General features: G+C 32.4%; 1 protein-coding gene across 3 annotated transcripts in view; it reads left to right on the top strand.

Moving 5' to 3' along the window:
- LOC149419742 (monocarboxylate transporter 12-like) overlaps window positions 1–27,054 on the top strand; it is a 109,136-nt gene that overhangs the window by 71,271 nt on the left and 10,811 nt on the right. For all 3 annotated transcript variants that reach the window (XM_089637247.1, XM_089637245.1, XM_089637246.1), the window contains exons 4-6: window positions 21,971–22,144; window positions 25,588–25,747; window positions 26,351–26,658. In XM_089637247.1, coding sequence (XP_089493373.1) covers window positions 21,971–22,144; window positions 25,588–25,747; window positions 26,351–26,658 — 642 coding nt within the window. The remainder of the gene's footprint in view (window positions 1–21,970; window positions 22,145–25,587; window positions 25,748–26,350; window positions 26,659–27,054) is intronic.

Genomic DNA, 27,054 nt, shown 5'->3' with positions numbered 1-27,054 from the left:
TAAAAGTGATGAAAAAACTATCCCATAAACTTAACTTTAGTAAACCCATTAAGTACCCAGTTTTTGTTTCATCACTTTTCATGACTTTTTAAAGTTGTTTGAAGTTATCCGGTCACCTGTTTCGTTTGAGTAAAATTAAAATAAAACTGTTAATTACTTATAGTATATGTACGTAAACTATTAAATTATGTATTTTTAATCCAATCCACATAAAAAAAAAAAACATTCAAAAATCCATTATTTAAGGCCACGATAATTTGTGACAGTTTCCCTTGATAAATTTTACTATGTTATAAAATTATTCAGAAACTAATAAAAACCGCTTTTGCGCTTAAATTTACCATTTCGATACTCCGTTTGCCAAGCTACTTTTGTACCTATTACCTTCATTCGTAGTGTATAAGACACAATAAGAATAGACATGGCTTTGGCTTGATATTCGTCTTAGAAATATACATATTAAAATAAAAGATATCGATATATTTTTCATCATCTCGACATCTAATAAAACAGATACCCTTGTTGAGTTTAAACGTATTAATCTGTTCGGTCTTTGGATTTCGAAGATAAATCTCACCTTTATCTCTTACGCATTTACTTGATAACAAATCACTTTAAATACGTTTCGAATACGATAACAAATAATAATGTCGCATAAACTATTACCGGTTGTATTCAGACCATTAATAAAATTACTAGTTGTTCGTATGTAGTTCTGTTCCGAAGTTGTAAAGCGCCGGAGCGCTAAAAGCAATTTAATTTAATTTACAGGCTCCACTAATTTAACAAGGCCTCGTTCACGATTACGTTTGCCATCAGGGAATGAAACTTTCCAGTTTAATGATATTATCAATTGTTCAATTATCATTTGTTAAATTATCAATTGTTCAATTATCATTTGTTAAATTATCAATTGTTCAATTATCATTTGTTAAATTATCAATTGTTCAATTATCATTTGTTAAATTATCAATTGTTCAATTATCATTTGTTAAATTATCAATTGTTTAATTATCTATTGTTCAATTATCTATTGTTCAATTATCAATTGTTCAATTATCAATTGTTCAATTATCAATTGTTACATTATCAATTTTTCAATTAGCAATTGTTCAATTATCAATTTTTCAATTATAAATTGTTCAATTATCAATTGTTCAAATTGTTCAATTATCAATTGTTCAAATTGTTCATTTATCAATTGTTCAACTATCAATTGTTCAATTATCAATTGTTTAATTATCAATTTTTCAATTATCAATTGTTTAATTATCAATTGTTCAATTATCAATTGTTCAATTGTCAATTGTTCAACTATCAATTGTTCAATTATCAATTGTTCAATTATCAATTGTTCAATTATCAATTGTTCAATTATCAATTGTTCAATTATCAATTGTTCAATTATCAATTGTTCAATTATCAATTGTTCAATTATCAATTGTTCAATTATCAATTGTTCAATTATCAATTGTTCAATTATCAATTGTTCAATTATCAATTGTTCAATTATCAATTGTTCAATTATCAATTGTTCAATTATCTATTGTTCAATTATCAATTGGATAAAATACTGTTTTAATGAACATGAGAAAAACCGTCATGTGCATCTTTTTTCAGTTTGTTAATATGGATCTTGTCTCTTGTCTCTTGAGTCTAGTCGATATAAGAGCACCTACACGACACACTAGGCACATGAACCTGTTTCACAAAGTGTTCGCAAACAAATTTTGTAGCATTTCCAACAAATTCGAAGTTTAAAACACACTTCAATAATTCGTTTCTGTCAAAAATTTATTTCATATAATTTCAGTTTAGTGTTATTTTTTAATTTTTCAAATTTTAAATCACTGTAATGTAAGAAATATTTTTGCAACCATTATTTATTAATAATACTTATAAGTATTTCATATATCCATTATAAAAGCCCCATGGGCATACGAAAGAATACATAATAAATAAATAAACTAAATGTTAATAATCGAATGTAACATTAAAAGTATATCTTCATTTATTACTGGTTTAGCTGGAAAATGAAGCTCTATGAGGTAAACTAAAAACAATGATTTTTTCCTAATGGATCAATAAATCAGTTATTATTGATCTTACAGATTTGTATACTAATTACCTACGTATGCAGTGATGTTTTTTAAAACAGAGAGTTTTATGTCTGATGTGAGAAAATTCTGAAACAAATATTAAGATGCATTATTTATGATTTCTTTCGACTAACCGCGATATTTTGCTTGATTAAATTTGCACAGCTGTTTCCGAAACAGCTGTTAAAAATAACAAAATAATAAAATAACTGTTAAAAATAACACACAAGATTGCACTTTCCTCGTTTCACATTTTCAATTGTTCAAAATATATAAAATGTGGAAAAAGTACTCTGGCGAAATAACTACAACACGTTTATTTAGTGTAATTTGAGGTATCAAAGCATAAATAATTAGTTGTGAAAGATTATTTTTTCGGAATAACTTATTGAGTAAAACCTCAAATTATAATATTTAAATATTGAAGACAATATTAGTGATTCTTAAACGCAAATCTGAAACAGAAAAATCAGAAAAGGAAACGGTCAAAAATGTGCGGTGAAAAAATGAAGACAACGTTGGTAGTTCTTATTCGAAGTATGATACAGTTAAAAGTGACCGATGAGGATAGGGTCCCATTAGCGCAGTTGGTAGAGCATTGTCCCGGAAAGACAAGGGTCCTGGGTTCGAGTCCCAGATGTGACCGTTTCCTTTTCTGATTTTTCTGTTTCAGATTTGCGTTTAAGAATCACTAATATTGTCTTCAATATTTAAATATTATAATTTGAGGTTTTACTCAATAAGTTATTCCGAAAAAATAATAATTCATTTCTAGACTTGCAGAAAAAGTCAATAGATGTCGCACATTAAAAATAAAAACAATAAGATAGGTTTATCTACAAGACGCTGTCTAGGATTGCATTTAGTTCGGGTTGAATCTTGCGATCATACATAAAGATAGTTGCCAATAAAAATGTGCGGTGAAAAAATGAAGACAACGTTGGTAGTTCTTATTCGAAGCAGTGGCGGCTCGTGACTTTTGGGTGTACTAGAGTGCTAATATTATAAAAAATGGCATTTCTGATGTTGTTGTAGCTGAAAATGATTTTTTTTTTTTTTTTCGAAAATCGATTTTTTGTATGAAGATTTTCAGGAAATTTCAGTATAGCCGTGCGCCGCACGGAATTCCTGAAAATCTTCATACAAAAAATCAATTTTCAAAAAAAAAAAAAAAAATCATTTTCAGCTACAACAACATCAATTAAGCCATTTTTTGTAATATTAGCACTCTAGTAACCCAAAAGTCACGAGCCGCCACTGATTCGAAGTATGATACAGTTAAAAGTGACCGATGAGGATAGGGTCCCATTAGCGCAGTTGGTAGAGCATTGTCCCGGAAAGACAAGGGTCCTGGGTTCGAGTCCCAGATGTGACCGTTTCCTTTTCTGATTTTTCTGTTTCAGATTTGCGTTTAAGAATCACTAATATTGTCTTCAATATTTAGTTGTGAAAGAAACTGATTTGGCTTTCTATATTATTTTTTTTAGATAAGTCTTTATTGTAACTACTGTTATATTTCTATATCATGTTTCTATACAAGATAATTTTTTTTGTTTTTTTGGTACGATATTTAATAAATACAAATATTATTTGATAATGTAGGCCTCACTGGGTGCTGTATCTACTCGTTCATGCATAATTATATTCATTTATTTAATATCCATGATATAAATATACCATTAAGGCGATGCACTACGTCGTGTAATATTTTAAATTGAGCCGCTATCAATAACAAAACTTAAGTAGATGGCGATAAGGTTTAAATTCCCGCTTAACACTATCCGTCTGTTTTGATTTATGCAAGAAAAAAACATGGCCAAAAAGTGCCTTTTATTTTATTTTGTGGATGTTCAGGCATAAATATTTAATTTTTTTCCGATCATTTTATAAATAACTTAATTTTCCACATTATACAATAAAATTATAACCGACAATGGGTTCGTAAGTAGGAGATTATGAACTTTAAAGCAGTTTTCATAGGCCTATACATTATTTTTTTCTGGGCTCATAAAAAGACTTATGTAAAAAATACTCGATTATTTCAAGGGCCAAGATGTATTCTACTCGCAGTATTTAAAGTATCTGAAACAGTATCTGAACAAACTTTCAAACCAAAAACACATGATTTTGAATTACTACGTAGTGCATCGCCTTAACTTAAAAGATGAAAATTTCGGTACTAAAATACTCGATTATTTCAAAGGTCAAGATGTATTCTACTTGCAGTATTTAATTAAAGCATCTGAAACATTTCTAGGCGAAAAAATTTTCAAACCAAAAACACTTGATTTTGCATTACTACGTATGGCATAGCCTTAACTACAATTGCATATCACAAGCAAGTATAGGCAAATACAATAAATAATTTTTTAAATAACAATTAATTGTGGCATTCAATATTAATGAAGTATAAAATAAAAACAAAACAAAATACAATATACAAGCATAAGTAGACTTAAGTAAATTAATTGTGATTTAAAAGATATTATATTATAGTCTTCTTGTACCTACATGATATATATTATATTTCTTCATCATGCAAAATTTCTACTTATATTATGTTTGTGAAAGCCCTACGGGCGTTCAATAAGTGGATAAAGCTCATTAACTTTTATAGCTTAAATTATCTTCTTAGCTTCCTCTGCTCGTGATATCGATACATTAATTGGATGACTTAAAGAATAAAGTTATTAATCGAAAAACAATCCACAACCGGCAACTATCTAAATCACCCGATACAAGAATTTCACTAAGCTAAAGTTATCATATTGGAGGAATTCGATTCGTTGTAATCAGGTTATAGCTTGTCTTCTCTTTGTGAATTGTTAAATAAATCACGATCCCAGTTGATAAGTACCGTAACATGTGGTTACTTTTGACTCGGGGGCGACTTTGACTATCGCGGATGTCATCCGTAATTCTTGCAACCACTTAGAAATTACTCGGTTCTTTTTAATGATTTTCAACGTCGGTACAATAAGTGTCAAATTAGTTGGCTTGTAGTTATTTCAAGCATATTGACTTGAATTATTAAGCTGGATTTTTAAAAAAAAAAATTTCAGTGAAAGAGAAATGTGAGTATATTTTATAAATCTATCAACGATTATAATAGTTTTGCGTCATTTATATTGTAAATTATGAAAGTGCATATTATTAAATCGATACATGTAATTACTTGAATATTTGAACCCGCATTTTTAACATTTTTTTTTAGGATTGACTTATCGTTGCAAAATACATCAAAGTTGCCCTACCCTGAACGGTGACATTAATCGTCATGTTTTTTTTACTCCACAAACACATAAATACAAAATAAAAATTACAAATTTCGATAGTTTAAACATGCGTTGTGAGTATGACATAAAATTTGTCTAGAAGTTATTTAGTTTCAATGTTAAAAATTGTTCGAAGACATCCCATTTTACGGTACTGTATTTATATTTTTAATTCCTGGGTTACCAAAACTTGCAACTACATAACATGGCGGTTGTAAACACATTAAGATATAAAATAATGTGTGATCACCAAATGAATTGCATTATAAAACCGGTGTAATAAACGACGCTGCAAATGAAAAGCTAAAATTGTTATAATCGTTAATCGTTAAAATCAACGATCAGTCTGTCGATTAAATAATAGCTACACACGAGATATTATAACTAACTAACTAACGAACAATCAATCTGGTAGACACCAGCACTTCATTGTGGATTGAGCTTCGCTTCTTTGGACATTTTTTTTGCTGGCGCCAACCGCGTTCAGTTCTCCATTTGCATTTACCCTTCTTTCAATAAACTTTTATCAGCCTTCCCATCTCTCGTAATATTATATCGGTTTTACATTTTAATTCAGTTTTTTTCAGAGTCTATGGATTGATAAAACCTTTTAAGCAACAAAGTGAAAACTTTACAAGAGACGATAAAAACGAATATTCACAAATTCAAAATCTAACAACTATCAAAAAATATCAAACAATTCTATTTATAATATTACTAATACGGGAGATTTGAAAGTTGAGCTTTTATTTTTTTATTGACAGGTGTTCTCGGAATAAATAAAAAATCGGAAACATAAATTTTGTTTTTAGTAATAAAAATGTCCTAATCATTAAAATTATTTTACCATGTTGTACTTTGAGGACTATTCTATAAGCAACATTCCCAAAAGATGGGTTTTGAAAATATAATCATATTGTTATATGTAATATGAATCTATATTATCTTTAACGATCTGTGATTCCTCGAAAGTCTATTTGCCCTGAACACGACATTTTTGGGCCCAAAACTGGTCCACTTTTATCTTATATATGGTCGCTTACATAAGAAACAGTGTTTTTTCGTTACTTTTGCGGCTTCATTCACTGCGTCGGTGAAGTCAAAAGCGTCGTTTGCTATTTTCAGTGACACATGATTAATTAGCAACAATAGTCAATAGTGAGTGACCATGTTTACAGGCATATTATTATAATTGCTACATGTTTGCTTAATGTTTATAATACATCGCATACCTGCTCATTAACTCAACTTTTTAATGACATAATCAATATTGTTTAACCCTTTGGCTTTCCTAACTTGTTCTAGATTAAATAATTTTCAAATAAAATCAAACCAAAATTTGAAACAGAAAAATCGCAAAAAGATAACGGTCATATCTAGGACTTGAACCCAGGGCCCTCGACTTGCCGGGGCACTGCTTTACCAACTGAGCTAATGTGACCCTATCTCCTTCGGCCATATTTAACTATATCATACATCTAATAAAAACTACCAACATTATCTTCATTTTCTCATAGCACATTTTTTTGGTTGCTTTACTATACTACAAAAGATTTTCACGGGAAAAAGTATTTGTGTTATTTATTTTTGGGGTGTTATGCCGTGTTTCACTAACTTCTTCTTTAGCCAACGTTTCGGATAACGTTACAGTGTCCATCATCAGGGCAGATGTGTTGGCTAAAGAACGAGTTAGCGCAACACGGCATAATACCCCAAAAACAAATAACAAAATATTTTACTCACTAATTTATTAAATAAAATAAATAAAATCAAACCGTTTGAAATACAAGTTTTGGCTTTAAAAACTATTTATATATATTATTGTACAACAATTAATCATCTATTTATAGTAGGTACAAGATTTTTTTCTTGATTTAACATCTTTAACAATTGGGAAGATTGATATACAAAAAAGTTAATATGTTCTTTAAAAGGTAATTATATATTTCTACTGGTTTAGAAATTTCATTCAATAGCACCATTCCTCTTGTATTGCAATGCTATGCTAGAAGATCTGATCTGCCGTGTGGTATCTTGGTATGCAATCGCATTCCAAGAGAAATGAGTTATCAACATAGAGCTACAATTAGAGGCGCTACTGCGTACTAATATCTCGTCGAAACTATTTTTATTAATTGTATTATAAAAGACAGCGTTAAAGGGGTTACAATAACTAGTACATCATCAATTATTACATGATATTATCTGCAATTAATTGCCACTTGGCCCGTAACTAAACCTACATGCAGACATTCGTCTGTATTAATTACTGTATTTAATAAAACATCGATTTGTTATAAATCTTCAACTGCTTTTTGAGAAATAATGATGTGATGTCGGTATTATTTATTATACCTGTTGCTTTTATAGCTTAGGCCAGGTAATCAATATCTCTGTTAATACTTGACAGTAGTTAAGCGTTAACCCTTGAAATGCCGACCTCCCGCGACTATATACAGGGTTGAAATGCCAATCGCCCACAGTACGCCGGCTGACACTATGTTCTTAATAACTCACTTATTTTTTGCAAAACTATATTTTTGTAAAGTGTACCGTCTTACCAGATATTTTTTTCAATACATATCTACTTGGATGTATGTATCTGTCTTATTTATTTTGCCCAGGTTAGAGAAATATTTTTTTTCTCCCAAATGTTATTCAAAAAATATAGTAAAGAAATATGAAAATATTCTTGGGTTTTATTGTATTTTCCACAGAGTAAAATAAGTTATCTTTACAGTAAACATATATATAGGATTTACAAATAAATTTACTTAGAAAATACAGTACTAGTGGCTTTGAAACACGGAAATATTTTTCACTTTCACAAATATAAAATTTCAAAGTTAAAATTAATGTATTTGCACTTGACGAAACAGGAGTCTAGAATAATATGATAAATAATTTCTTTGCCATTTAGGTATGCCGCCATTATTTTGTAAATACAATAAACCAGGAAAAAGTGCGGTGAACTACTAGCAAATCCACGGTGGATTCGTCGGTACATTACGGGTACAAACGTCAGAAATCAATGGTGTACTTATCGGCATTTTAAGGGTTAAGGATCTATGCGTGGGCTTGGTGCTTTTTCTTAAAACATCTAAAAATTTGCGATACTTTATATTTCAATTGATTTTTTTCGGGTTGCATCCAGCAGCAGGGTGGAGATTACTCTGATGGTAGCCAACTCCGATAGGAGAGAAAACCAGGAGAAAAATAATAATCGGCTTGGGAAAAATATGACATACCTACCTAACTAACTAACTAACCATCACGCCGTTTCCCCACAGGGGTCGACAAAGAGGACAGACCGCCAAAAAAAACGATCTTAGCACGCACTCCTTGCCTCAATCACACTCATACATTGCCTCAGACACACTCTTCTATTATTCTGACTCTTGACATTACCCGACTCAAGTATCTTTTTTTATTGGCAATTTTTTTTAAACATACTGGTACATATATAAATTATACAAAATATAAGGCAGTAACACAAAGGCGAGCCTGTGCGTGGGCATTATAAGGTATGTATTCAAAACAGTGGTGGTTACATTATCTATGGTTTAAATTTTTTACCCTCCACACAGCATCCCCAAAGATGACATAGGCCCTGAGGGAAATTATTTTCTTCAGGGCCTCCTGTGTGGAGTAAATATAAAAAATAAAAAATGAAAAAAGAAATATGAATAAAGAAAAATATATATATGGTACATATAGTTATTATTGCACATTTAATAAAAAACAGTTAAGACTTAGAAAAGAAGTTAGACTTTTTGTTTTGCTTTTTTAAATTTAGATGGTAACATATTATCATATATATAGGTATTATATTCGTAGTATAATTTATAGAAAAAATTCTCTCACTTCCAGATACTTTTTTACCCAGCTTTTGACATTTTTTTTTTATGCGAGTTTAGGTTTTGGCACATTTTGATGGAACTCGGCAAGGAATTAAACAATTTTGGGCCAATATAGTTAATGTGTCTTTGGGCTAGCCTATCTGATTCACTTGATCGTGCCATGTCTTCCTCGGGTGTCACCGACTTCTTCTATCATTCACATTTGCGTCAAATATTCTCCTTACTTTTCTTTCTTCTTTCACTCCTTTTACATGCACAAACCTTAATCTTACACTTTACGCTTACGTCCGCCTTCCTTGCATTCTTTGCGGATCTCTACATTTCTCACATGATCATACATGGTTTTACTACACATACTTATTTATTTATTTATTTTTCATGTTCTCCGTAAAACGGTTATTCACCAATACACTATGGAGAAGATTACAAATTAGACAAAAAGTATAGCAAAACACATAAAAAGGTCAGTTTCACTACTTTGTGACATACGTCAAAAGATAATTGTTAAACTGCCTGTAGGTTACGTTAAAAATGTCGATGGTCAATGCAGACTCGTTGAGCAGTTCAGTCGCTCTGTTGACTGGGGCTTTCAGATAGGCAGAAGTCCTCGCTTTTGGAGCATAAAAAAGGGTATGGGACCTTCCACGAGTATACTTGTCTGGGACATATAAGTTAATCTCTTTCAAAATAGGTGGATTATGTATAGTTCCAGAGATTATCTTAAAAAAATGTTTTCCTAAAAATATTTTTCGGCGGGCTTCTAATGTATTAAGATCGAGCATTCCTGCTAAGAATAAGGATGGATACAGGAAAGGGTAGTACATATATTCCCTCATATATAGGTAACGCATGAATCTCTTTTGTACTTTTTCTATTTCGAGAATATGGTTTTGCTCAGAAGGGGCCCAAATAATGGAGCTATATTCCAAGATACTGCGAACAAGTGCTTCATACGTTCTTCGGATCGCGATTCCGTTGGTAAATGATCTTGAATTACGAAGAACAAATCCAAGCATTTTGTTGGCACGGGAGACAATATCAGATATATGGGATTTGAAAGAGAGATTTGCTTCAAAAATTACGCCAAGGTCTCGAATCTCATTTTTACGTGTTAATTCATGTTTATTAATGTGGTAGGGGAACAGGAATGTATCTTTGGACCTTGTAAATGTAACGACACTGCATTTCTGAATACTGAAGGGTATACGTCTCAGGGATCTCATTCCTGCAGTATGCAGTCTCTACCTACATAATATACATAACTGAATGTCCGCGAAGAGGGCGAAGAAAAAATGTAGAAAGGATCTATTGCCGAATAAGAAAGATGACATGGGTATCTCTTAATAAGTGCAGTCGGGGATCAAGAATCTTGAAAAAAAATGGAATTAGTCAACACTCATTCTAAATAAAACCTCGATCCATCCATCATAAAGTCGTTCATACTAACTCTAGTCTCCTTGAGACTAAAGTTCACTCCTTACTTTTATTATAAAAGGCCTACACAGAATCCTGAATATGATATCCTGTGTGGAATTATTTTTTTGTAAAAAAATACAACATTAAATACTTTTAACTAATTAAATCTTTTGACTACTTTTGCAAGTTGTAAAATCAAGTTTTTAAAATACGAAGCCTTTTTCAATAAGATTGGGGTAGTGATAGTAATTTTTATGGTAACAAATTGAATTCTCAACTTTATCAATAGAGTTTATTTTGGAAATGTCTCATATTCATTCCGATGCTTTCACCATAATCAAATTATATTTTACATGGTACTCGAGTCGTTTTAAATGATTTGTTGATCTTTCAATTGTAGGCAGTGGGCTATCCCATTATAAATTCATATAACGGACATATAACATAGTTTATCTAATAATTGAAACGGCATTTCAACATGTTCGTAGAATGAGACTTGAATATTCATTTCGGGCCATCAACCAACCCCAACCCTTAACTCGAATATCTGTCAAACCTGACAGAAACGATGAAATTTAATTTGTGCAAATATCCACGATTATTGTTTGACTCGCGTATGTTCAAACCAATACATAATGTTTTTTTATTCAAATCAAAGTCATTTTTTTATTCATCAAATTAATACGCGTATTTATTTATATTTATTCGAATTGCATTAGATACCCGGCTTTCCCCGAGTGACAACGATGTATTTTCTCAGTGAATAAATTTAAAACAACAAACATGAAGATGAGGAAATCATAAAAATGTGAATTAACACCAACAAAAAACATACAGTCAACAAACATGAAGATGGGGAAATCAACAAACATGAATATGAAGTCCACTAACATGGAGGTTTGAAAATCTTAAAAATTATGAATTACCAATTACCACAAACTTATGAATTACCACAAACACAACAACGTAGTCACCAAACACGAAAATAAGGTCTACAAAAATTATGATGAGAAAATCATAAAAATGTGAATTAACACCAACAAAACAACATACAGTAACCAAACATGAAGATGGGGAATTTAACAAACATGAAGATGACGTCTACTAACATGAAGATGAGGAAATCATAAAAAATATGAATTAACACCAACACTACAATGTACAGTTCACCTTGGAACAGAATTTCTTAGTGGGCAGTACCTACTGTTAATATGATTTTAGATTTTTTTAAATACATATATATTATTTTTCATTACGAAATTATTGACTTAATTTAGACGTTGCCAGCTGAAAATAGTAGTGTTAACCTATAAATTCCACTGAAAAATCAGTGCAAATTTCTTGACGCCAGAGCTTCCCGTTTGATGATTTTTTGCGGCTTCAGCACACAGATTTTATGAGCTTTATAGTAAAGATACAAGAAAACTGATGAGTGTACTTTTTGTCCGGAAATGTCTTTTCATCTTGTCTTGCTTCTTGCAACAACTTCACAATTTTTAAATTCTAATGAAAATATACTGGACGTGTCGCAAAATATGACCAGTGGAATTTACGCATCGTCTAATGCCTTGGTTGGGACTAAGACACAGAAATCGCACAATGCATGAGTTAGGCTGACGATGGTAAAGATTACCAAGGGTTATTTTCTCACCTAGAAAAAGACAAATATAGAATGTCTATGTACAAATCTCTGTCTTAAAAAACACTGGTAAAGAAGTTTCAAGTATGCTTAAAATAACGCCTAGTAGAACGGCGAAAAATATCTTCCATTTATCATTATTGGACATTACTTCTAGGGGAACAAGCGCAAGATTGAGATAAATGATTTTTGCAATGCATTGCGGAAAACATTTATACATTTCGGGGGGCTTCTACTATGTTATACTGTTAGACTGATATACTGTCTTAGGCATAGATATTATATGAGACCTGTTTCTCGTATCTCCTTCAGTCATCTTCAGTCCCAAACTGAGATAAAGGAACACTGATAGCGCCATCTTCTCCTCTAAATCAACACTATACAACAACAATATGGAGGCATTAAATCATCACAGCCTCCGACTGTTTGGCCAGAGGGTTTTCGATTGTTTAGCTAAATTTCCCCCGCCTCCTTCTGAACTAAACGCGAAATCAGACAATAGTCTTTAAGCAAACCAGAGCAAGTTAGAGCAAAGATATTATAGTATAATGTCTAACGTAAGTTCAAGACATTCCAAAATGATGATTGTGTGGTGAAGACATTAGGAAAAAGCCAAAAATGAAGGCATTTCTCATATGTCAAAGCAATCATGACCTCCTTGGTAGAGCGACAATTCCTCAGTATTAAATGGAAATCTAAAGTTGAAACGCAAATCTGTAAGTTTAAATTCAAAATCCGTAATACACCTCTGAACACAACGAATATCTTTAATCAATGAAGCTTTTTAAATATGGGTATAAATAATCAACATGTCCCATCAATCTCCCACAGCATCGTCATCAGGGGTAGACTAGTTTAGTGATTATATTAATACTGATTATTTTATTTATCCAGGAAATACCTGTAGTTTTTATAATTTATCGCTGATTGCGTTTATCAAAGTCAGGGACGCAATTAAAATGATCTCTGTTTAATTTTCCGCACCCAAATTGATTCGAGTCACTCAAGCGCGCGCCTAAAATTATAAGTTATCATTTTTATTATCTTTGCTGTTTTTAATTGTGCCACATATGAGTGAACGTTGAACTTGAGTGTTGGTTCGTACGAGTAGGCAATCTGCTTTATAATCTCATATTGATTCAAAGTTTGAAATTTTAAAATTAAAAAAATCATTGCAGTAAGAACCAGCCTTATTCTTCTTAAGGCGATGCACTACGTAGTGTAATATTTTAAATCGAGCCGCTATCAATAACACCCCTCACGTATATGGCGATAAGGTTTAAATTCCCGCTTAACACCATCCGCTTGTTTTGATTTATGCAAGAAAAAAACATGGCCTAAAAGTGCATTTTATTTTATTTTGTGGATGTTCAGGCATAAATATTTAATTTTTTTCAAATAATTTTATAAATAACTTAATTTTCCACATTATACAATAAAATCATAAAGGAAAATGGGTTCGTAAGTAGGAGATTTTGAACTTTTTTATATTTGTACAGTTTTCATAGGCCTTATATATATTTTTTTTTCTGGGCTTATAAAAAGATTTTTCTAAAAAATACTCGATTATTTCAAAGGCCAAAATGTATTCTACTCGCAGTATTTAATTAAAGCATCTGAAACATTTCTAGGCGACTAAATTTTCAAACCAAAAACACATGATTTTAAATTACTACGTAGTGCATCGCCTTAACTTAAAAGTTGAAAATTTGGGTACTTTGAGAGAAGCACGGAAATCTATTAAATTTTTGCTCATTTTTATAGGTAAAACCTGTGAACTAAAGCCATTCATGCAGATTGAACTATGTTAATATTTACATAGAATATTTACTAATATGTAAGTTACGCGCTGTGACAAGGTTCACATAATATGTACCCATCATTGTCTTTCAAAAGTAGAAATTTACCTTATAATCTTTAAAAATTACGGCATATATCCAATGAAATTATAAAAACACAAGACACGTAATATTCATAATAATCGAACAAAAAATGTATCACTGCTTAAGAAAAGGATAGCCAGTCAAAGAATATGTGTGTACAAGTTAATGAAATACACCGCTATATGAACTATAAACGGCCCGCTCAAGTATGTCCACTGGACCTAATTCAGAGAAACCACGCGCGTTGTCTCAGTAAGGTATCTTCACCCTATGAATTCATCTAAGCAAATATCAAACATTTACAAAATAAAGCACATTTCAAATAAAGAATTAAGTATTAATTATTCAAATAATTTTGGTACCAACTTAACAGTTAATACTTATGATTTATACCTATCAGTTAATCAGTTACAGTTTTAAATCATTGAACATGAATAATTTTACGTACTACGGCGGAATAGAATTTAAAATCAAACACCCATGCACCGACAACCGAAATAAGATATATTTAATAATTATGTAATCCGTACGAAACTACAAAAGCCTAAACTTAACCTTGTTTATGAAAATATGACCATTGGAAATCGTAAAAAATTGAAAGTGTTTTCCAAATCTTTAATAATGTATTGTGTTATTCAGAATAGTTTTGGTTCGAAAAACAATTATTGGTGGTTTGGTTGTTTATAAAAATGATTCATTGTACAACCACCAATAATTGTTTTTGGAATCAAAAATATTCAAAATAACACAATACATAATACATATCAAAGATTTGGAAATCTCTTCGATTTCCAATAGCCGTATTTTTATAAACAAGGTCAAGTTCAAGCTCATCGATATAATATAAAGTTAGATCAATATGTTAATATTTCGATATTAGAACTAGATGGTCGTATACCTGTATTTAGTGTTCGTGCTTTTATTTAATTATATTAATTTTACAAAGATAATGTTTTCGATTTCAAAAGACTTGTGTGCGGCATTTGAGTTATGGCCGTCGATTGCCACTGCCTATAGATTTGCTCGCCTGATAAGGAATTATGAGAAATAGTGGCATTCTGCGAGCTCTTTCATGCGGCAATTTCTTTTCATTCTTTGTTAATAACCACTAGTGATTTATTTACTGCGCTTTGGGCCATGGCAAATGACATGACCGGCCAATTTATACTTTTATAATGTTATTTATTGGCGATTGATGTTATTAAAACGTATTTTTATACGTCTTGTTATTCTTGGTTGTTTGATGAGCCGGTGGAATCTAAGTCAGTATGGCCTAAGGGCTCGTAACCGTTGGAGGTACACGGTGTCATCAAAGACGACGCTACTTCTTCTTCATTACATTTCGTATACATTACAAATTTTAAATTAAATGCAAATAAGAAATTACATATGCATGCAAAAAATTACTGAAGAGAAGTACATATATACACAGGAACAAATCCAGAAAAAAAATCCTCATGTATATCTATATGCGAACGCATGGACGTTCATGCACCATACGGACTTACTTAACTCAACGAATACATTTAGCCCAGAAACAAGACGTTATGCAAATCTTGCGATACTTCATTTTAATATAGTGCACAACTCTGTTGATAGCCCATTCTTCCTGGAATGCTATGGATTATACGTGCCTGAAAACTGCAGTTGTAGACGTCATGACGACTTGTTCTAGATACCACACGGCAGACCGGATGTTCTAGAACGGCATAGAATTTCGTTGTTAGAAAACAACTAAAAAGTGATCAGAACTCAAACATTGACCTCAGCGTGTCTCAGGCTATACTCTAATAGCTGGCGACCCAAAGGGCAAAACCTCACCAACGCTAAACTCTGGCAAGATTAAATTTTTGTTTAAAATTTTATTAATTTGAAATATTTAAACAAAACATTGGGATATTACAAGCGCCATCGTGAATTTTAACATGAACCAGCTCTTTCTTATTTGTCTCGAGCGCCAGCTATCCTGAGGGAAACATAGCATGACAAGAGGAATAGTGCTATCGAATGAAATTTCTGAAACAGTGAATATGTTTTGTTACTATTTCAATAACCTTAAAAAAAATTTATAATTATCATAAATTGAAAAATATAAAATATTTGTACTAGCTAATTTGGGATTAGGATCATATATTTTTAATTATTTCATAAGCAATAATTATTAGCCTGAAACACTCATCCACATTGAAAAATCTGCTGATAAAAGATACATGACGCCAACGGGACTGTATCTTTTATCAGGAGATTTTTCAATGTGGATGAGTGTTTCATGCTAATATTATTGCTTATAAAATAATTTTTACCCTTTGTGCTATGCATAAAAAATCTTGTCTTAAACATTAGTTTACCAAAAAAATAATAATCATATATTTTTGCAATTTAACGGGTCTTTCTTAAGTGTCGCTTTTCAAAGCACCTTACAAAATTACAAATCGTTAATCCCAGGTAATTATTTAAAATCAATATAAAATAATTGCCGGCACATGCAGTCGTTATAAATATTCCGAGTCACATGTATGTTAAATTGTGCAACTTTGTGCAGTTTTGAGCATAATATAATCATTTATTTAAGTGTCACGGAGAATGCAGTTTGTGCAATTGAAACTGGATAGTTAGAGGTACTGCCTGCTGCGTGCTCGGGTATAATGAATTCCTGGTTTGTGGCCATAATACAGCTGTTGTGTGATCGGATATTGATCTGGTTAACAAGCAGAATGTCCCAATAATAGAATATGGAAATCTATCGTTGTAAACAAACTACATAGATTAAATATCCTTTCTTGTCCATTCGTTCGTTTATCCAATATTTACTTACGCTGAAGCTCAGATTTTACATTAGAATCATTTAACGGATCAGGCGAAGTTTAATGCCATTTCACTATTATGATTTATCTTTATAACGAATCGGTTTACATTGTGAATACCAAAAAATATGCTTTAGATAAATTGAATTTTTTCCTATCGTTTCGCTTGAGTAGAATACAAATAAAATAATAAATTAATCAATAAAAACTATAAATGTAAACTACTAAAAAAAAAAATTTTTCAATGAAAGGTAATGAAAGCGTAAAGGAAACAACTTTTAAAAAATACAGTATTATAGCTAAGGTTATCTGTGACAGTTTCATTTGAATAACTTTTTTGCTTTCGAGTGGCGCGTGGTACCGTCGCTCCGAAGTCGACGTGTAATGTAATACATTTACGAGCCAAAACGCGAGCCTAGCCTCGAAGTATAGGAAAGAAAAGAAGCAACAGCCAAAGACGCGAAACACCGTTTGAGGTAGCTTCGTTCATTTCCCATAATTCGAGTTATGTAGTTGATTAGTTAGCATAAGTTCCCATAGTTTCGGCTCGCTAATGTATACGCAGCATAATAGCCGCTAATGAATGAAAAATACTCATTGACATTACATCATTCAAACGGAAGATTAATAATCAATACTAAAAAGTCGTTAATCTAAAGTCCGATGCGGAATACGAGTTCTGTTATCCTATAAAAGTATTTAAGATTGTTGCCATTTGACCACGTAGGAATGTACTGTAATATATACGCCATAAAATTTATGATCGTAGACCATTTACGGCTTGTGTGCACCGCATAAATAATAAACTTAATACATAATGTCACACCTAAATCATAAATGCGATATTTTTGCAAATGGCAATATAAATTAATAACTGATTTCTTACTCCTAAAATCAAGTACTTGCCTAAATATCATTAGGCAAAATAAATACTCAGCTAGCTGGGTAGGTACCAAGAGATTGACATAGTTAACTCTGCAGGCGGCCAAAAGAGGAATAAAGTCAATTTATTAGGTTTCTTCCTTTTTTTCTAAGCTATATGGTGATGATCTAGCTTGTAAGCCACACAGACCATCAGGGAATAATTAATTCCCTATGAAAAAAGGGTTCATTATAAAATTCACTCTGCAGGAAACGTAAGAAATTATAATCCAGCCACCAAATACATAAAAACAGAAGACTCACCGAATATATCACTCGCATTGAGTTTGGCAGCGATTCCTTAATCTCCAAATTCGGCAGCGGACGGCAATCAGCATAATAACTAAAGTATAACTTAATATATAACAAAACTAATAAATAAAGATGACTGTATTTAATTATCACTTCACCTGCAGAGCAAAATCTATGCGAGAATTCCCAGAGCGGTCTATCCTGTCCACTATTTTTAATTTTAATTTTCAAATTTGATTTCAAACTAATTTTAAGTCTACTGCTTCTCCACTATATTTTAATAGAAAACCCATGAAAAGTGATGCACGACGCATTATTCTCGAGGTTTTGGCAATCATGAACTTTGAAATTCTGTAAATAGCCTCGATAATTCCGGCATCAGGTATTGATGTATTATAGTCGGCTCTGAGGACGAGATGCAGCCAATTGAAGCAGTGTTGCTAACTTTGCGGTAAATAAAGAACAAGGGAAAAGATTTTTATTTTTAATTTTGAATAAATTTTTGTTTTTAAAGATTATACCTATCAATTGTGTATCACTGAACAAGAAGATAATACTAATAAATCTAAAAGAAACATGAAACAGAACAAGACAGAGAAAAATAAAAAGATAACGGTGACAACCAGGAATCGAACCCAGTATCTCTTGTCTTACCGGAACAGGCGTCTTAAACCACTCGACCATTGGGACCTATTTATTAGACGTCATATTTGGCGATATCATATTTAAAATTCATAATTAACAATATCATCTTGCAACTTGTAAATATTTAATTTTTTTTAACATTTTTAAGCAATAATTATAAGCCTGAAACACCTATATAAAATTAAAAAATCTTCCGAGAAAAAATACATGCCGCCGGCGGGAATTGAACCCCCAGCCTGCTAATTACCGGTCAGATGCTCTGCCAGTTGCGCTACGTCGGCTTATTCAAAACCCGTCAAATTATTTACTATGTACTTGTATTTTTCATTCAACAACTATTGCTTATTAAAGTTTTTCACTGGCAATCAGAAGGTTGCGGGTTTAATTCCCGAGTAATTATTGATTAAAAAACAGGTTAGGCTTTGTGATACGCATAAAAACCTTGTCTACTAAACATAAGTTATCAATAAAAATAATCATTTTAAAATGTTTGTATTTATACTGATGTGTGAAGTAAATGTATATGTTTTTACGTATTACATTTTTTTAAAACCCAATATTGGAGTAATATAATATTTAACTGTTGAAAAAATCCTAGGTTAATGTTATTTTAAGCTGGTTTCCCCAATATTGACTGCAAAATTATACGTTTCAAGCTGTAACGTGTTTATGGTGATCGTCTGAAATATTATGTTTTTGCAAATATCCTCTCGTTCATCAAGCCTTATCTAAAAGTGCCTCCCCTTCGTTCAACGTATCGTCTCTTCCAAGTCTGAATTCGACGCCAATCTTCCATATAATTTTGACATTTGTCAATTTTAACAAAATTTATACATAAATTCACCATCCCTCTCTCCATAATTTGATATGATGGTTCTAACACCATTGAAGGGTGAAAGCCAGAAAATATTGAATTTAAATTCAATTATATAGTTTACTATTACTTTTAGAAAGTAATGCGTTCACAAAAATATTATTACAAGTGATACAGTTGTTAATAGAAGTGCAGTGAGACAATACATAATTAAAAGTAATATCTACTAGTGTAATAATAGTTGAATGAATACTAGGTTTTTATAAGACCTGACATAAATCGAGGTAGCGATCTCAGAACACGTGTTCCAAAAAATTCGTCATCATATAATAGCAGTATAATAGTTCCGATATATTATGAAAGGACTATTAGTTTATTAGTAAATGGCCTGCTGTCACTTTTTAAACAGTATTTTAATTACTAATTTCCTAAAAAGCAAAAAATATGTATCATAAAAAGGAATTTCAATGGATTATTTTGAGAAAAGAAAAACTTCGTATAGACATAGACATTATTAGAAAATCTACAATTTTAATCTCATTATGTCCATCACTACCTTAAAACGACCGACACCTTGTTATAAAAAAAATACTATTTTTTTGTTAGACTCAATTTCATAGAATGATATATACATAGTGTATAAGATTAAATTAAAATTATGATTGCATTTCTTCGGGAAGCGATTTTAGATCGGTATTTCATTATCGCTTTAAATTCTTATTGATAGTAGAAAGACTCGATTAATCTATTCATCTCCTATACAAAGAACACAATGCGATTTTTTATGATTATCAAAAACCGTCAGGTGGGTCTCAATATTCTGTCAGAGGATTTGATATTAACAAATAATTAGATGCTTGAATATATCTTTTTATAACGGATTCAGTTCATAACGGAGTTATAAAAAATGTACCTACTAATAGATAAGCTGCTACTACCGACATATTTTATGTGTACATTTGCACGTAGAAAAATGAGAATTGCTAATTTATTAAGAATCTCTTCAAATTATTGGTTGGCATTTGCCTTGTTATACCTATTGACGAAATGCGAAAATCCTAGGATTTTTAGTAACACGTTTCCGACATTGTGAATATATATTCGTATTTTACTATGAAACCTACTACTTCATTCGTTAAGGGCCTACAGTCCTGTTTTTAACCGGATTACACATAATTTGAAGAGATTCCTAATAATGTAGCAGTACTCGTAGTTTACTATCCCATATTCCTCTCGGACGAGACTGACAACTGTGTGACGTCATCCGAGGTAAAATCCCTTGGCGGTTTTTACGTGTGCAAATCTTCAAAAATATTTTTACCATGAAAATGTGCATTTAAAAAAACTGCTGTGTAATTTTATGTTACTTTAATGTTGTTTTTAAAAAATACAACAAAAAATCCATCGATATATAAACACCTAAAAAAAACACAACATTTGGTCAGAGAAATTTCAAATACATTGCGTCTAATATACAATAACCTACCTGAAAAAACAAGACAATCGAATAATATTAACAAATACAAAATACTGATCAAGCAATGGATCATCGAAAAAGGTCGTGCAATAATTAGTCACCTCACCCAAATATAATCCTCTATCTCATTATTGTTACCACTACCTACCAATCTGAAAATTTATGTCAAATATTTTTTCTTTATTGAATAATATACTTTATTTTAATATTATAAAATATTTGTTAACTAGTCTGTCTCGACACAGGATTTCCTAGTGAGACAGCAAAACCAAAAAATATATGTAAACCTTTTTATATAGATGCACATAATAATAATTAATAAATAAATATTAGAATGTACTTAAACAATTACATTTCGGCGTTTAGCGTAAGCTCCTTGTGTCTAATTTGTATTCTTCATTTATTGTGTATTAAAGAGAAATCGATTTCATCAATTTTATAAAATAGTAAATTTACTATTTTGACAGAAAAAAAATTATTAATTTTCGAAAAAATGTTCGATTCTGATCGACACTGGTTGAGAAAGGTTTAAAAAATCTTAAATAAATTGTGGGAATAGCCATCCCAATTTTATCAATGTAACAACAAATATTTTATATGTTATTAAACATAATTGATGTTAATTAAAATAACAGGTTACTTAAAGGCTCCCAGTTGGGTCCACTTCTGTTGTTACTTTTCATAAGTCTTAATTCAGGGAATTCAAGGGAATATTTATAATACTATCATCGAAAAGCATATTAAATAATATTATCATGTTTATGCTGATGGTAAAACAAATCTTAAAACTATCATCGAAAGCACATTACATAATTTTGTCAGCTTTATGTTGACGACAAAATATCTTGTATCAAAGCCAGAACATTCAAGCATCTTTATTTGCAGGGTGGTTGGGAGCACTTTCAACGGCTGTGGCGCTACTCATCTCCCCGGTGACGGTGGCATGCTGCCTGCGCAAGTCTACCAGAGTCACGGCGGTCATGGGCGGCCTCGTGGCTGCACTGGGCTGCCTCTTCACCTCATTCGCCTCGCAGTTTCATCAGCTGTTCTTCAGCTATGGTGAGTGAATGCTTCTTCAATAGGATGTGTTTGTTCCGGTTTCTTGACAAAACATAAAAGTGAAAACTAATCTAACCTAACCTAACCCAACCCAAATTAACATAACAAAACAACTATTTTGTTTTAGAAGAGTTTTATTTACATTTGTTACTTATTTTGTAAATGCGGCATAAAGCCACACGTCTCAAAGTTGAATTCTGCTGCAGAGCTGTCTATTCGTGGAGATAGAAATAATACAGGTTCTCCTTATTCTGTTTTTATTATTACGGTCGAAACAAATAATACCAAAGACACAGACATCAAGTATGTAAAAAAGCACTCTGTTTTCCTCGCCAAGTTTATTACCTGAAGGAATAACTTTGTGGTAATTATTAGACACCTACTCAAAGTCATAAAGGCGTTAATGTTGGCTTATATAAATATGTAGGTGCAGTATTATCACTCTGCGGATTTTCAGAGAACTACCGGTTGTGGAAAACCTTTATCCAGTTATGAAGCATTACATTAGATGCATAATTGCAAAATGGTATATGTGACTACAGTATTTCCCAGAAGTTCAGAAACATATTAAAGTTTTTGTTGGAAACCCGTTCTTACGGAAATTAGACACTGACCACTGACATTGCATGCGATAGCGAAGAGACGGTTCCACGATTCTCCCACGGAAAGAGTTACCAGAGTATTTGCATATTTTAAATCGGAAATTGAATTTTTTCTTGTTTTTTGTCGTTACTGTCTCCCATGGGGTAAGCGTATCGATGTTTTGCATTTTATTGGTACTAAAATGCTAGCAAATATTAATAATTTTCTTAAGACTGTCTCAGGAGCGATTCGTGATATGAAGTAGAAAAAATTGAGAATAAAAGCGGAAAAAGATACACGCATAATACAAAATATAGTAAAACTTTAATTTAATTGTTACCAACTTACAAATTGTATCAGTCTTAAAGTTACTTCAATTTACCTTTGACCTTAGTATTGTGCGTGGGAAGTTTATTAACATTTTTTTTAAGAGGTACATAATTTAATTAAGTTTGTATTAATGAGTTAATATGGTCAGTCCATCGGAGGTTTTCATCAAATATGACGCCAAGATATTTGGTTTGTTTAACATTTTTAATGGCATCTTGAGAAAGGTTATGAGCAGTCATGTATTTTCAGAACAAAGATTCGAGGAGGTGGACTTCTATGTATTGTACTGTGTGTCATAAATATCTTTTTTTTTCATGGTTAGTATTTTTGGTTAAGTTGTTTGATGGCAAGACTTTTTCAGCTTTAATAAATGTCTTGAGCCGTGTACCAGCTTGACAAAGTATTACGGTATCATCAACAAATGTCACAGTATTATTTTCTGTAATTAGTTCGCAAAGATCATTGATTTAGAAAAGAAACAAAAGGGGACCTAGAACACTACCCTGGGCTACCCCGTAACTGATCGAGAAGTGTTCACGTTTTACGTCGTTGATTGTTCTCTTTTCGATTGTTGACTTGTTCTCTTCGTCATAAAACTTTTCATTATGTTATGTTCGTTTCCAGTAATGTCGAATTTAGTAAGATTCTTAAAAAGAATCTCGTGAGATATTGTATCGAAAGCTTTACATAAGTCAAGGTATATTGAAATTAATTTGTTCTTAGAGTCAAGCTTAGTATTAATACAGTCTCTTATTGCGATTTGTGTGTTTCTGTTCTTGATAAAGCCGTGCTGGTTTTTCGGGAGTAGATAATTTGTTTCTAGGTTATGATCAAGCTGTTCTTTAATAGCTTTTTCCAGAATATTTGATAAAGTATTAAGAAGGGTAATAGGTCCGAAATTTTTTATTTCGTTTTTTGGTCGTGATTTACGAATAGAAATTACTAGTCCCATTTTTAAGCAATTAGGTAAGATACCTCATTTTATGCTGCGATTATACATAATACTTACTTTAAAAGAATGTTTGTGCCTCCCCGAAGTATGCTATTCCATAGCCCGGAGATACAGTAATATTGAATATTCATATCAACAATTTGTTAACCTCTCATGTCTGTATAATATATGATGTGAGATTTTGACTGCCAAAATTACTAAGCCGAGTTACACTTCCTCCTTCTTTAGCCAACGTTTCAGACAGACTTGCAGCGTCCATCATCAGGGCAGTTGTATTTAGTTTCGGGATTAGTTTATTCTTCTTCCTCGTGTGCCTTTTAGCTCTAGCGTCTAGATTGGAACATACTAGTAATCCTCTCTTAATATATCCAGTTTTGACGATTTTTTGTGACTCGCCGCAGTTCTCTTTAGGTCGTCACCCCGACTCGTATATTGCGGCCAAATAATAGAAATGAAGCGAGATATGGCATGGAAGACTGCCGACTGTCGCCGAGCTATAACCAATCTGCAATACGGCGGAATCAATTAAGGTTATATATTTGATGGTTTTGTGGGAACAACAGCGATTTGCCGTAGTATAATGGGTAAATTACCCAGGTAATGGTTCATGGCCCATCTCCCTTCTTTATTATCTATAGTGGTGACGTAATGTTGGTCGTATAACAGAAAGGTATATACTCTAATATGGACGTAGTTATGCAGAAAGCATCCTACCCACAATTTACTAAAATCTAGTTTTCCTACAAATAAACAAAAAAATAATAACTTAATAAATAATGTATAATGTATGCAGTCGCAACATTGTTTTCATATTTCATAGAACGCGTTGAATCCACGAAATACCTCCCCAACCATTTAATAGAAGACATCCAACCCACTATAGAACGAATTAGTACTAAATCTCTTTGGCATTTGAACATTTTGTAGAAAGCGTCGAAACATTAAAATGTAGGGTAACATACTTAGGATATACAATTATTTTTTTTGTGTAAATACATTGACAAATGATAAATTACCTATTTAAATAAATTCTCTTTTTTTTTTTAAATTGGGGTGGATAGTATGTCTGCATTTCCGTTACATTTTTGCGTGAAAACGTCTTTAGTTCGACAATGTGTATAATTTATGAGGAAAATCAATGTATTTCTGTTCAGCACCATCATGTAATCCTTTCCTATGCGGTGGTACGGCTGATTCTTTGTTGGCGCGGAGTAGATTTAAAGGATCCTATCATCTGACCCCCATCCCCGCTCTATGACGTAAGCGCACGATAACGTCAGCGCACTAAGAAGCAACGGACAATAGTCTATTTTAGAATATTAACTCCACTTGGTGTCACAACCCTTGGGCCACAAGATACATTGAAATATTTGGCGACAGCAAAAGTGTTTCATCATTAACTTTTGCGGGACCTCAGAATGGGAGGCTTTATAAAAACGTTATCACGTTAACACACTGATATTCACTTCTCTTCGTCTTTTATTTTGGGTAGTTTAATTTTCAAAAAACTTTTTCTCAGTGTCTAACTAAGTCCATACACATTATAGTCAATTAAGTGATGTTTGTTTATGTTGTTTAGGTGCCGTGGTCGGGGTTGGCGTAGGCCTGGCCCGGGACTGCGCCACGCTGATGGTAGCGCAGTACTTCAAGCGCAAGCGGGAGCTGGTGGAGGTGTTCGTGGTGTCCGGCAGCGGGCTGGGCATTGCGGTCATGAGTGCCTTCATCAAGGGGGCTATTTCGTAAGTATATTATTATTTTTACACACGGGCTGTTTTGAAGATTATTAGTAATCTGACTGAAACGGTTTTTGCGCAGTATAAGATAGGTATAATAGGCATGCTGCTATGCCAAAATATTAATCAAATGCTGAAACTGAACTGAAATTATCGTTTGTTATCAAATGTGACAATGTCAGATAAGCCAATGTTAGATGAAAATGTCAAATGTGACAAAGTCAAGTGTGACAAAGTCAAATGTGACAAAGTCAAATGTGACAAAGTCAAATGTGACAAGTCAAATGTGACAAAGTCAAGTGTGACAAAGTCAAATGTGACAAAGTCAAATGTGACAAAGTCAAATGTGACAAGTCAAATGTGACAAAGTCAAGTGTGACAAAGTCAAATGTGACAATGTCAAATGTAACAAAATCAAATGTGACAAATTTGAAATGTGACAAATTCAAATGTGACAAAGTCAAATGTGACAAAGTCAAATGAGACAGTGTCAAATGTGACAATGTTAAATGGGTCTATGTCAAATGTGAAGTCGGTTCAAACAACTGATCTGAATTTAATAATATATTGTCTCTATATAAGTCTGAGAAATGAATACCATGTTTTCAGTGCCATCGGCTGGAGACTGGGCCTGCAAGCCGTCACAGGAGTCGTCTTCCTTACCTTCATCCTCGGCACCTTCTACCGCTCCGCCTCGCTCTACCACCCCCAGCGGAGGGCCATCTTACACCTCAAGAACCAGAACAAGATCAAAAGGAAGATCAAAGACAAGACCAAGATCGATGAGAGTCCCCCCTTCTTTGACTTCTCCACGCTCAAGTCCAAGACCGTCAGGATCCTACTGCTATCAACTGGGATATCAGCTTTTGGAATTAACACTCCCATATTTTATCTGGCTCATCAGGCTGAGGAAGAAGGTTGGTATCCATCATGATTTCACTTGTAATGTTGTTGTTTGGATCATCGTTTTTTAAGGGGGGGGGTCTTAATCTGGTGAAAGTGGGCACACGCACTGCGAATGAATGCAGTGGTTTTAAAAACGCCAGCCACAGTGCGTGTTTGTACACAGTTTGGCGTTTTCAGCTGTTCCAAAACAGCTGCGTTTAAACACAACGCGGGCGCCCACTAAGTCACATATACAAAAAAATTATCCTTTTATTAAATAATGAATTTCAAATTATAATCGAGTGTTACATTCCCAATAATTAAAGAAGTGTTCCAGTTAATTCATTACTTAACGAGACAGTTCAGTTTTTTTTTCATTTATTCCAACCGTCTGGCGACTGTGAGACTATGACATCCCCAATTGGTGT

This window comes from Hesperophylax consimilis, chromosome 11, assembly GCF_061612785.1.
Source record: "Hesperophylax consimilis isolate HC1 chromosome 11, BYU_Hcon_1.0, whole genome shotgun sequence".
In the NCBI taxonomy this organism is placed as follows: domain Eukaryota; kingdom Metazoa; phylum Arthropoda; class Insecta; order Trichoptera; family Limnephilidae; genus Hesperophylax; species Hesperophylax consimilis.
This window is presented reverse-complemented; position numbering and strand designations above follow the sequence as displayed.